Genomic DNA, 12,711 nt, shown 5'->3' on the forward strand with positions numbered 1-12,711 from the left:
TATGCCAACCGTAACTCATTGTTTTGCCACTTGTCACTCATTTTTGCTACTTTCTGACTCTTTTTTCTCTTTTCCTCTCCATTTTCCACGCTTTTCACCCAATTTGTTGCTTTTTGATCATTTTCACCATCTTTGACTATTGTTATTGGTACTGGTACTGGTCCTGGCTGTTTTGGCCACTTTTCACCACTTAGATTGTGGCTTCTGCAAAGGTATTTTTTCAACAATTTGGCTCTTTGGTTGAGCTGGGTTCAGTAAAACTGATCTAAAAGAATATATGGTCAACCTCCGGCCACAGGAGGGCGCTCCCTGCAGCCTCTTACCCTACAGTAGCAAGGAAACTGTGTTGTTTAGTAGTGGCTCCTTCCTCCTTTTGAGCTCTGCTATGGTTTCCATTTGGTCTGCAGCTGTTTCTACTAAGAAGTGTCTTACTTTCTTCTCCCCTGCTTCCGTTTAATCAGCTCCCTTTCCTCGACTCGTCGGTTAAAGCGTTTTAAAGATAATTTACTTTTCATCGTTGTCTGTCGTCCTGGTTTCATTCTGGCGGGCTTTAGTGTTAGCTTGTTGCTCTGTTAGCTTGTTTGGTGCGTAAACAGTGATGAACGAGTTTTTCTTCTTGAGTTTTTCGGTTGCTTGTTAAACCGGAGGTCCTGATTTTAAAATGACAAGTGAAAAAAACGACACGAACGCGGGAAATGAAGGGGAAGGCAGTCCTAAATCAGAGGCGAACGAGCACGACTATGCCCACAGTGCTGCTGGTAACTCTTCTACAGACCCGACCTCCTCCGGTACACCTGCAGCTGATGGCACAGTCATCACCACACAGGTAAGACTACACCAGTCCTGACCACACAGGTTAGACCCATTATACCAGTCATCACCACACAGGTTAGACCTATTATACCAGTCATCACCACACAGGTTAGACCTATTATACCAGTCATCACCACACAGGTAAGACTACACCAGTCCTGACCACACAGGTAAGACCCATTATACCAGTCATCACCACACAGGTTAGACCTATTATACCAGTCATCACCACACAGGTTAGACCTATTATACCAGTCATCACCACACAGGTAAGACTACACCAGTCCTGACCACACAGGTAAGACCCATTATACCAGTCATCACCACACAGGTTAGACCTATTATACCAGTCATCACCACACAGGTTAGACCTATTATACCAGTCATCACCACACAGGTAAGACTACACCAGTCCTGACCACACAGGTAAGACCCATTATACCAGTCATCACCACACAGGTTAGACTACACCAGTCCTGACCACACAGGTAAGACCCATTATACCAGTCCTGACCACACAGGTAAGACCCATTATACCAGTCCTGACCACACAGGTTAGACCCATTATACCAGTCATCACCACACAGGTTAGACCCATTATACCAGTCATCACCACACAGGTAAGACTACACCAGTCCTGACCACACAGGTAAGACTCATTATACCAGTCATCACCACACAGGTTAGACCCATTATACCAGTCATCACCACACAGGTTAGACCCATTATACCAGTCATCACCACACAGGTAAGACTCATTATACCAGTCATCACCACACAGGTTAGACCTATTATACCAGTCATCACCACACAGGTAAGACTACACCAGTCCTGACCACACAGGTAAGACCCATTATACCAGTCCTGACCACACAGGTTAGACCCATTATACCAGTCATCACCACACAGGTTAGACCTATTATATCAGTCCTAACCACACAGGTAAGACCTACTACACAAACCATATAGCACAGTACAATATAGGATACAAAAAACAGATTAGCTGTTGAAACTAAGACATTTTACAATTTCAGAGTACAGAGCGACCAACAAAAGGCTGGAAAAGTAAGTGTTACAAACTTGAAACAGCTGGGGGAGCATTTTGCAAGTAGTTAGGTTAATTGGCAACAGATCAGTAACTTGACTGGGTATAAAAAGAGCATTTTGAGAGGCAGAGTATCTCAGAAGTAAAGATGGGCAGAGGTACACCAGTCCAAAAAAAAAAAAAGCTTAACTGGCTTATTTGATATTGCTTTGGTAATTCCCCAACATTGGGTGCCTAGGACTCGTATTTTTTAGGGGTGCACCCATCGATCAATCTGCGCCAATTTCCTTAATTTTGGGGGATCAGCCATCGGCCAATACTTACATATGAAAGCGATCTTATCCACTGATCTTAACTACCTCTATGTACTAAAATGTGAAAAATGAAAGACTAAAGGAACTGATATGATTTAGTATTATGGACAGCAATGCTCTAAACTTGTCATTTATATTTGAGCAAACTACCTCATGTGCAGTTAAAAAAACAAGTTTGCATTGTTTCACTGGTATTGTTCAGTGTTTTTCAATAAAATAAGATTGGAACATTGAAGGTGTATGCTGTCAATTATATATATAAAAAAATCGGTATCAGCCAAAATTGGAATCGGTAGGCTTTTTAAAGATCTGTGATCGGCCAGAAAATTGCAATTGGTGCACTCCTCGTATTTTTGTTGTCTTAGTAGTATCTAAACTTGTGTCGATGCTGTATGATTAACTAGTATTTAGTGGTGGTATCTGCAAAAGCAGCACATCCAGCAAAAAATAAATGGTCTGTGTCATAGACTTCTCCCATATTTGGGACACCTCAAAGGGCCTTTAGATTTTGAACGTAGCGCTCAACTTCTGCTGATTGTCTTCAGATAGAAAAATCATTATGAACTTATTGTGAGGGAAGAAAGTTGATAGAAATAAGTGCTGCCTGGTCAGTTTGCATTCCTAGAAATCCCAGAGAAGTGCAAAGTCTGACCTATCCTTCTCTGTCCCTGATTGGCTTACTGTGATTTACTTTATTTATTTAATTTTTTTACCCAACCAAGTAGGGCTGTTCGATTATGGCAAAAATCAAAATCATTATTAACTGAACATTTTACCTTGATTATGATTAATAAATGATTAATTCATACCCAACTTCTGACTGTTTGTTCTGTAAATATTTGTATATTAAAAAAAAAACAGCTGAAAGGAACAAGTGCAGATTAACAATTTATGTTTATCTTTTGAAACATTTGAAATCAAAACACATATCAGCTGAAATGATTTTTTTTTATTTAGTAAAAAGTCAAAGGGGAAAAATTGAAATAATTGACATGGCAGGTTTTCTTCGGTTAGAGGCTCTAAATGTCGGTTTCGAATATTTTTTGATTAATTTCCCAGCTCTACAACCATGGCAATAACAAGCTCCAGCCAATCAGAAGCAGAGTGAGGCAGGTCATGCCTTTGTCATACGTAGAAAAAAATGCCTAAACATGTATACTTGTGTATACCCTGCAATAAACACTGCTATTATTGTACTCAAGTTTAAAATTATTCTATTGTGACAAACCCTCTGCAGGTAGAGCTTCCTGAACCAGCTGTTGGTGCAGAGGTGGACTGTCCAGGAGGACATGAAGTGGAAGCTCCCTCTCAGTCGGAGACAACAGGCGACCCTCAAAAGACACCAGCTTTTCAGCTGGAGAGTGCCATCCCTATCAGTACACCTCCGGGCGGCAACCGGCGCCGAAACTCCGTCCGGCGTCCGGAGGACAGGAACTGTTGTGCCTGCAAGTGTGAGTTTGAGCGGCAGGGCCGTAGCTTCAACCGGAGAGCAGTGTACACCTTTACCACACCGGACACCGTTTCCTGGGTTTTCCCTGGCGTCACCGTAAATGATAAGTCCTTCCTGTGTGAGACCTGCGCTCAGATCATCAGGACCAAATGCAAGCGCAAACAGAACTCAAAGAGATCACTGTGGCTGAAACCTCCTGTCACACAACAGGTGTGTTACTGAATCTCTGCAGACATAATGACATGTTTGCAAGTGTTTTACTATTCACTGTCATGTAATTAAACATTGAATACTTTGTGAAGTAGAGTTGTGCTTAAAAGAGCATTGGTTGAATCACATTTCATCACACTTTTTTTCTCTTTTGTGTTTGTTTTTTTTTTTGTTTTGTTTTTTTGGTGAGTGAAGTCAAAACTGAAAGACAAGAAGAAGAATGACCGCAGGATGGGGAAGAAGAGCAAAGCAGCGCTGCTGGTGAGCAAATCCTGCTACAAGGCAGCTCTAAAGATGCTTTGGTCTGCTAAAGGAGCCCGTAAACCCATGCTAGAGTTCTGGAGAAAACAGCTGAAAGAGGAGGTGAGGACACAAACTCCTGGTTGATGCATTCATTGATCAGTACACCGGGGTTTTCATGATACCAGATGATTAACCTTTGATATGATTCTAGTGAAGAGTCCTATTAAAAATTGTATCGTATTATAGAGAACATCTAACCTTGGTATAGTCTTGTTTACTTTTTCATTACTTTGTTGTTCTTGTTTGTGATGTTTTCCAGATGAAGGCAATGACACGAAACACTGACAGTCCATTTCAGGAGAAGGTGTCGACCAAGAGGCCACTGTCATCCTTTCCCTGGCGTCGCTGTCTGGACTGGGCCCAGGAAAAAGCTCCACTCGTCTTCACTTGCCTCACCTCTCTGTTTCCTGACATCAATGCCCTCTCCAAGAGCGGACAGTAAGTCAAAAATGTGATATGCTCACATATGTTTCATAAAGGTCATTTAGCTGAGATGTTTCTGATTTTAAAAGTGCTATTTAAACTCAGACTTAATCTGCTGTCTGTTCTTTGCATGTGTGCAGTCAGCTGTCAGAGGAGCAGGCTCAGACACTGCTGGAGCGAAGGACTGTGGTGGCGCTCTCCATCCCGCTCTTCACTAGGAACGTCTGGAAGAACAACTTCCTGCAGGCAGCTCTGGGGGCGGAACTGCGCCTACAGGGCTGCACAAGCTCCGCTCTTGAAGCCCTAAACACCATGGGACTGTGTCAAAACAAAGACACCGTCAGGCTGCTGCTGCATCGCCTCCGAAACAGCAAGAAGACTGTGAGTAACTCAATCAGCTGTCTTTGCATGGTAGTGAAACATTAGCTATCCATCAGGTGTCAAGTTCCGTTTATTTAGGGAGAACAGCAAAAGAAAAGAGAAAATTACAAATAAAATATGGACATCAGAAGTCACAAAGATGGAAAGGATGTGAATGAATCTGTGGGGCACAGCGAGGGGGCGAGCAGAGAAGAAATATCTGGAGGTGAATGACAGCTGTGTTTGTTTACAACGTGTTGAAGTGTTAGCAGAGAAATCTGCCTGCAATCAAAACTGCACCAGAATGAATAACTTAAGAGCAACCACACAACGGGGCATTGGATCCATTTTAACGGGGTATCTCTCTAGAGAAAGACTTTGTCACACACCCATTGACAAAAACCTGACATGTCTTAGCTTATATGTACTAGAACTTATGATTGGCTGCTGCCCCTCTTCACTTTGTCAATGTGGTAATTTATTTATATACATTAAACCAAGAAAACCTGATTGAGGTCAAGAAATTTTTATAAGAGTGATTTGGCCAAACTCGGCAGTTGTACTTTTAATGAAGTCACAGCCTTTTCAATCTGGCACTTTGTGCTTGCAGCTGCCGCGCATATTCCTTCCAGTGTGCATCGTCAAAGTTTTCATAAGTGCTCTGAGTGTTGGCTGCGTCTCCCTACAAGTGACTTGATTGATTTTTTAATGGCACCATGTCGGGGACTATTCAATATAAAAATACTCTGTACAATTAAAGGGAGTTTCTCTAAAGAAGTACTAAACCGAGCACAAACCATACTCAAACTGTGTTTAACTTTCCTGTAATGTGTTGTACTGGTGTGGAAATAGAAAGCTTTACTTATAGAAGTGTAGAGAAAACTTTAAACAGTTGTATATTTGCTTGTGGCTTTCATCAGGGTCATCAGAGATGGACTGCAAACGAATTTTACCAATGCAGACATTTATTATTTGCTGTCTATTTTGGTTGATAATTGTGTGCAGAAAAAATGGCAAAACTTCAATATCTGTATTTTCCCCTGACTTTTTGACATATAAAAGAACTGAAAATCCAGTCGTGTCTAACGTGCCCATTGCACAGTCTAAAGCGACTATTACGGACCAAATACAGAGGCATTGTAAACACAGATCAACCCAGTTGGGGGTCACCAGTCAAAGTATCTGTAACCTGATGCATCTTCCCCCAATGTGTCTGATCTACCCTGGCAGTCTGTGTATGGGTCCAACTTGTGGCTCCTTTCCCACAATTCTTTTTCCACTCTCCCTGATTTCTGATGCTGTCCTAAGCATATGAAAATAAATCTCAAAAACATAAAATCTGATTTGAAGAGACCAGCTCCTCTAGACACAAATTTTCCTGCAGAAGTTTCCAGGCTGCAGGAGCAGCATACCTGAAACTCCAAACTTTAGGGGTAGATGGCAACAAAACAGAGCAGTGATTAGTTTATTACAAATTAAAGCACATTTTTATTGATTTTGAAATGAAAGAGCAGCTTCCTCTTCTGTGAGACAGCTGTGGCACAAGAGTTTATTCTGATAAAATGGTTAATGCCAGTATACACGCATCTTAATCATGTATAGTGACTTTGCAACATGTCCACAAGAGGGCGCCAAATTCATGCACACCTTAAGTTCTTTCTTCAGCTTTAAATTTGATTTTCCTGTGTTTAAAGTTGCAGTTTAAACTTTGTACCACGACACTTAATTAAGTGTAGTGCATTTTTGTTCATCCACAAGGGGGCAGCGCAGCAGAAGTGTATATTTCTGATTTGCTTCAATGTTTATGTCTACAGTCACAGAACGGAGGACGCCTAAAGATAAAACAAATGCAGATGAAAGGAGAACAGATGGCCGATGTGGAAGAGGAAGATATCGAGGAGGATGAGGAAGAGGAGGAGGAGGATGAAGAAGATGACGAGGATGAAGATGAGGATGTAGAGGAGGAAGAAGAGCAGGAAATTGAGATGCAAGTAGAAGAAGAAGTGGAAGAGGCTGAAGTGCAGGACGAAGTGCCGATGGAGGAAGAGGAGGACCAGTCAGCAGCAGAGGAGGAGAAAAAGAGAAGGAGGAAGAAGGCGAAGAAGCAGAAGAAGGAGGAGAAGAGGAAGGAGAGAGGCAAACGAAAGGCTAAGGAGAGACGGGAGGAGGAGCAGCAGGAGGAGGCAGAGGAGGACGATGATGAAGGGTCGGAGCAGAAGAAGAGGAGGGTGGTGGTGGTGAGGCTCGGCCTGCTGAAGGGACACTCAGAGGTCGGACGGTCTGACCTATCAGCTCCCTGAGACTGGAAGCTCCGCCCAGGAAATCAATGAGCCCCATTATAATCAGAGACAGAGGGAGGAACTGAAAGGCATTCTGGGAGATGGAGAAACGTAATAATTGTCGAGAGAAATAAAAAGAGCTTTACTTTTTGTTTATTTTGATCTTATAAATATATGAACCAGGTGAGGTAATATAAGCTCTGAAATGACTCCAAAATGCAACATTTCTGCAGTGAAACCAATAAAACAACAACAGATCACTGATCCATCATTATCTGCATTGTTTTACTGATGCCAGTATTGATCATGTTTGCTGGATCCTTCAGCCTCTTCTTTTGTTCCTCCTTTATTACACGATGGTAGCAGATCTTTAACTACATTTTTGTTTGGCTTTTTTTTTTTACATACCTGACAAGTATAGAGAAATTTTTGCAAAAGGAAATTTTGATGCTGTTCAAATCAGGACAGTCTTTATTATTTTAATGATCAATTGTGTTTAAACAAACCAAAGCTTTTTAAAATATTAAAACCTCCTTGGCTTCAGTTGTAATTTTCACAAAAAGCTGCCCCAAGAGAAGGCAGCGGTTCACCCTGATTCACAGGCTAAAAAACGTGTTTGCAAAAAAAAAAAAAATTGTTTGCAGAAAGTGCATTTATTTATTTATCTTACAGAGCAGTGTTCTGGTTGATATTAAAGCAAACAGAAAAATGAAAAGCACTTTTGTTTTATAAAAACGGTTGAACACCCACAAAGTATTAATCATGATTATCTAATACTTCTGTCATGAATAATTTCTAAATTTAGTATTAAAAACTCAGAATCAAATCCTACACAGCTGTGGTTCCTAAGGGATGTTTGATGCAAGACAGTGAGCTTTCAAATTTGTCCAGAATCTATGGAAGCCCTTAGTGGACATTCATCCACATATTTCCTGCTGTTTTCCTGTGATAGGGTAAAAATTTTGTGTAAAACCAACTTCTCACTGGAATAAGAGCGATGTTTTAGATCAGGGGTGTCAAACTCAAGGCCTGGGGGCCAAATCTGGCCCGTGGTGCAGTTATACCTGGCCCATCAGATCATATGATATTTTCATTATAACTGGCCCACCAGTATGGGGTCTGCAGATTTCCTCCAGTATAAAAATGCGAACTTAACCATGATGATTTATAATATCCTTGTCAAGTCATAAAAATTAGAAAAAGTAAACATAAAAAAATATATATTATATTTTCAATTTTGCATCTCCCATAACTAAAAGTTATGATTTTGACTGTTTTTCATATTTTGACCTTTAAACCTCATAACTTTGACTTTTTCTCTCATATTTTTACCTTTTAGATTCAATATTTTACATTACAAATCCTATTTTGACCTTTTAAGTCATGTTTTTGACTTTCATCTCATATTTTGACCATTTTGAACTCCTAACTTTGACTTTTATGTCGGTCATTTACATTTAAAACTTGTGATTTTTAATGTTATTTCATATTTTGACTTTTAAAACTCATGAATTTTAAATTTCATCTCATAATTTTACATTTTAAACTCCTGATTTTGATGTTTCTCTCACATTTTGATTGTTAAATATCATGATATTGAATTTTATCTCAGTTTTGCTGACCATTTCAACTCCTAACTTTGATTTTTATCTAATTTTTCACCCTTAAAACTCATGATTTTGAATTTTAATTCATATTTTGACTTTTAAAACCCATGGTTTTAAAATTTCTTCTCATATTTTGACCTTTAAAACTCATTATTTTGACATTTATATCATATTTTGACTTAAAAATCATGGTTTCAGAATTATATCTCATATTTTGACTTTTAAAAACATTGTTTTGACTTTAAATGTCATGTTTTTACCTTTAAAAATTATGAGTTTTACTCTTTACCTCAGATTTTGAGTTTTTAACTTATCATTTTGACCTTATAATCTTAATATCATTTAGGTTGACACTTAGTGGTTAAATGTTGACCCTGTTACGCCCTCAGGTTAGACCCAGATTCAGAATCTGGTCCCTGCTGTGATTGAGTTTGACACCCTTATTTTAGATAATGAGATTAAAAGATGGCAACTGGCTGTTGTCTCACAGCAAGAAGGTTCCTTGTTTGCTTTCCCAGTCAGGGCCTCTGCAGAGTTTGCATGTTCTCCCAGTGCATGCTGGGGTTCTCTCCAGGTACTCCGGCTTTATTGGCGACTCTAAATTGGCCGTAGGTGTGAGTGTACCTGGTTTTCTCTACATGTCAGCCCTGGGATTGACTGGTGACCAGTTTTGGGTGTACAGCTGGGATAGGCTCCACCCCCCCACCCCCCAACCCCACCCCCACCTCCTAAAAAGGATAAGTGGTGTACAATTGTTGGTTGTTGGCGTAGGGCTGCTGTAGAAATCAGACCAAGGTTATTATAGTTGACTAAACCTAACTAAAAAATTAAAGTGTAGAAATCATTTGAGTCAACTGATACTAAATAAAAACAAAGCTTTTCAACTTAAACCTGTGTTTATGAAAGGAACTAAAGCAAAATAAAATTAGGGACAAAATCGCCTTAGTTTTAGACTTTGACAGCAGCAGACTGACCTTTACATCCAAGCCAAGAGAGAGTAAAATGTCCTGTTTTTATTCAAGACTTCACACAACGGTCTTTTAGGTCTTTAGTTAAATAAATAACGTAAATGAGGAGTAGCCTGTTTGTATGTGCTCTTAGAAATTGTATTACACTTTACTTTTTCTGGTCTTTTTTGGTCTCGCCCCTGTCAAATATCCCACTGCTGAAAAACAAACTCTAAAACTAATTATACCAAAACAAAGCATTTTTGCAAAATAAAATCAAGAACTAATTAAAACTAAACTGAAATCCAGACAAAAAGTACAAAGCTAAATAAAAACAAAAATGAATGAAAAATTAAAAACTATTCTAACCTTGGTCCAGGCATAATTATCGGCTTCTACATTCATCGTTGTAAAGCTTTACTGAAGTCTTCCTGATTCTGTAATGTGGTGCTGATTAAGTTTGAGGTTTTTTTCTGTTGGGTTTAAAATTGTTCTGTTTGGTTGATTAAATACAATAAACTCATAAATAAAAATTACAGTGAAACTAAAAACCAAACAGCTAGAGAGTTGTGAGCTTTAATATTCAATCACAGTTAGTGCAGCTCAGATAAACCTGGAGGGGACTCATTAAAGTGTACAGATGACCTTTGAGCACATCAACCCATAAATTCATGTTCTTTGACTTTTTATGTGTGAAAACTAAATTCTGGTTGTTTTTCTCTAAATCTCAACTTGTGATCTTGCTATGTTGAGGTTAGGGTTAACAGCGCTGGTTTTCTTGATGATCTGTAAATTTATCAAGATGTTGCAAAAACAACCAATTTTAACAATGAGTAGATACAAGCGTTTTTATCTGAAATGCAGTGATAATAAGTTGTGATCTCAGAGAGAAAAACAACCAAAATTAACTCACTATCACAAGGAAGTGCTGTAAAATAAATAGTGTCCTCATATGTAAATAGTTTTTCTTTTTCAGTTGGGGTTAGCCCTGGATTCATAGTTTATCCAGTTTTTTATTTTCAGTTTTTTGACCCATAAAGTGTTGAATTGATCCTCTATCATTTAATTTTCACTGACTTATCCCCCTATTTGTAAAAACATGGCTCAACTTTTTCTCTCCAGGTCATAAATCCAAGAAACACTGTACATATTATTGTTTTTATTTTTGGAACAGGAGTCTGTTTGTAGGAGAAAATGTTTATATTTTTGTGTTTGAGTTGAGCAGTCGGTTTTCTGACGTTCTGAGACTGATGCAGATCTGTAAATGCTCGCCAAATAAAAATGTTTGAACCTTCACCTGATTCAAGTTTTCCATTCTTTTGCAACATCTCAATTTGACTAAAAAAAAAAACCCACTTTACACTTTCAGTCATCTTTTGGTCTTTGTTTTGGGATCTCTTACATATTCTGCCACTGCCAAATCAACATTTAAACCCACGATCCTCAACCATGCCTTAGATGTGAAGATCAACATGTGAAAAGGTTGGAAAATCATTTTTGTTACAGTGTGCTTTAAATTCTTGAAAAAAGGGAAGATGTAAAGCTTTAAAAACTACAGATCTTCAGTCATATTTTTAACTCAAAATAAACGTTTAAATTGCATATATCATTGGCTACATCTCATAAGACAGTCTGCAGTAGGGCTGCTTGGTTTTGGCAAAAATCCTAATTGTTATTTTGAGGTATTAAAGCAGAGTTTCCCACAGAATGACGATGTATTTGGGTGGTAGAGATGTTTACCCCGCCCTGCCTCTTTGTTTAACTTTTGGTTTCTGCTTTTTTGACTGGTTGAAAGCGTATTGATGAGTCCGCTACCGTCATGCCAGAGTGTAGGAGCATAGGATGATACCAGCAGAAAATATTTAAATAATGGCATAGGCTTTAATGATTAATTACACCTCAAACAGCGTATTCATGGGAGGAGGAGGATGTCCCTCTTACATGCAGATGGTGGCTTTATACAAACTAAAATAACCAAAAAACATACCTGGATGCTACACCTATCAGTTAAGTATTGTTAGAGAGAGAGAGAGAGAGACCGACCCAGCGACCAACCATCATTTAGTCTGCAGGAGTGTATATTCATAAATTGGTCAGTTTTGGGTCCCTGAATCTTGTATTATTTGTTGTGTATCTTATCTAATATCCTCTGTCTGACTGTACTTAACGCTGCACAGCACATTTGAATACTAATAATAGGAAGTAAATTCTTGTACATTCATCACAAAACAACTTTGCTACTGCATAGAAAACTTTGAACCCAAAAAAACACACTATTCCACATAATGCTGCTGATGTTTTGTGCAGTGTGCAGGAGTTTAGCAGTAATATCTGTTAGTAAAAACATGAAATGACCCAATAGGAGGTGTTTAGGGCCACTTTTTTGTATTAAAAAGGTATCAAAACCGGTTTTTGTTTTTACAAATGTCACATTAAAATCTAGGGCTGAATGATTTGGGAAAATAATTGAATTTTGATTTTTTTTTTCCATATATTGCAATTTATTTTTAACTGAATATGTTTTACATTCCTTATCTTATCTATTTCTAATCATCAAGCAAAAGCTAAATATATATGGATATTAATATCTTAAAAAGTAGCTAATTGAACTTACTTTGACTCATTGCAAATTCAGTATGAATTCTTTATAGAAGGGAATGATGATTTTGAGGTCTTTATCATTATTAATAAAACAAACAAATATGAAAACATGGAAAGTGGGGATTTTTTTTTTTTGCAAATTTTTCTTTCGAAAAAATTTAAACTTGAATGTTTACACAATGTGGAGAGAAAAAAATTGAAACACATTTCGTGGTCAAAGAAATATTTCACCTTCTAGGATTTGAAAATTGCAGGACATATGTGATTAAATACCCAGCCTTACCCAGTCACTATATACTAAATACTATCATACTAAATGCTCTGCAATTAGGATTTTTATTTTTAATTTCCACAGTATT

At 38.4% G+C, this 12,711-nt stretch overlaps 1 protein-coding gene across 1 annotated transcript; it reads left to right on the forward strand.

Moving 5' to 3' along the window:
- The first annotated feature begins 366 nt into the window (after positions 1 to 366).
- On the forward strand, positions 367 to 8,321 carry LOC121507491 (bromo and FHA domain-containing protein DDB_G0267958-like). The gene is made up of 6 exons (XM_041783879.1): positions 367 to 826; positions 3,410 to 3,832; positions 4,028 to 4,195; positions 4,395 to 4,573; positions 4,699 to 4,939; positions 6,733 to 8,321. The coding sequence occupies exons 1-6, from the start codon at positions 662 to 664 to the stop codon at positions 7,216 to 7,218; spliced, it is 1,662 nt and encodes a 553-aa protein (XP_041639813.1). The 5' UTR covers positions 367 to 661; the 3' UTR covers positions 7,219 to 8,321.
- The last annotated feature ends 4,390 nt before the right edge of the window (positions 8,322 to 12,711 follow it).

This window comes from Cheilinus undulatus, linkage group 3, assembly GCF_018320785.1.
Source record: "Cheilinus undulatus linkage group 3, ASM1832078v1, whole genome shotgun sequence".
NCBI classification, from domain to species: Eukaryota; Metazoa; Chordata; class Actinopteri; order Labriformes; family Labridae; genus Cheilinus; species Cheilinus undulatus.

Excerpts from the sequence above, each read along its gene's own strand:
- LOC121507491 (XM_041783879.1), top strand. The coding sequence starts at position 662 with ATGACAAGTGAAAAAAACGACACGAACGCGGGAAATGAAGGGGAAGGC. Across the intron at positions 4,196-4,394 it reads GAAAACAGCTGAAAGAGGAG|ATGAAGGCAATGACACGAAA; the intron begins GTGAGGACACAA and ends GATGTTTTCCAG. Across the intron at positions 4,574-4,698 it reads GCCCTCTCCAAGAGCGGACA|TCAGCTGTCAGAGGAGCAGG; the intron begins GTAAGTCAAAAA and ends GCATGTGTGCAG.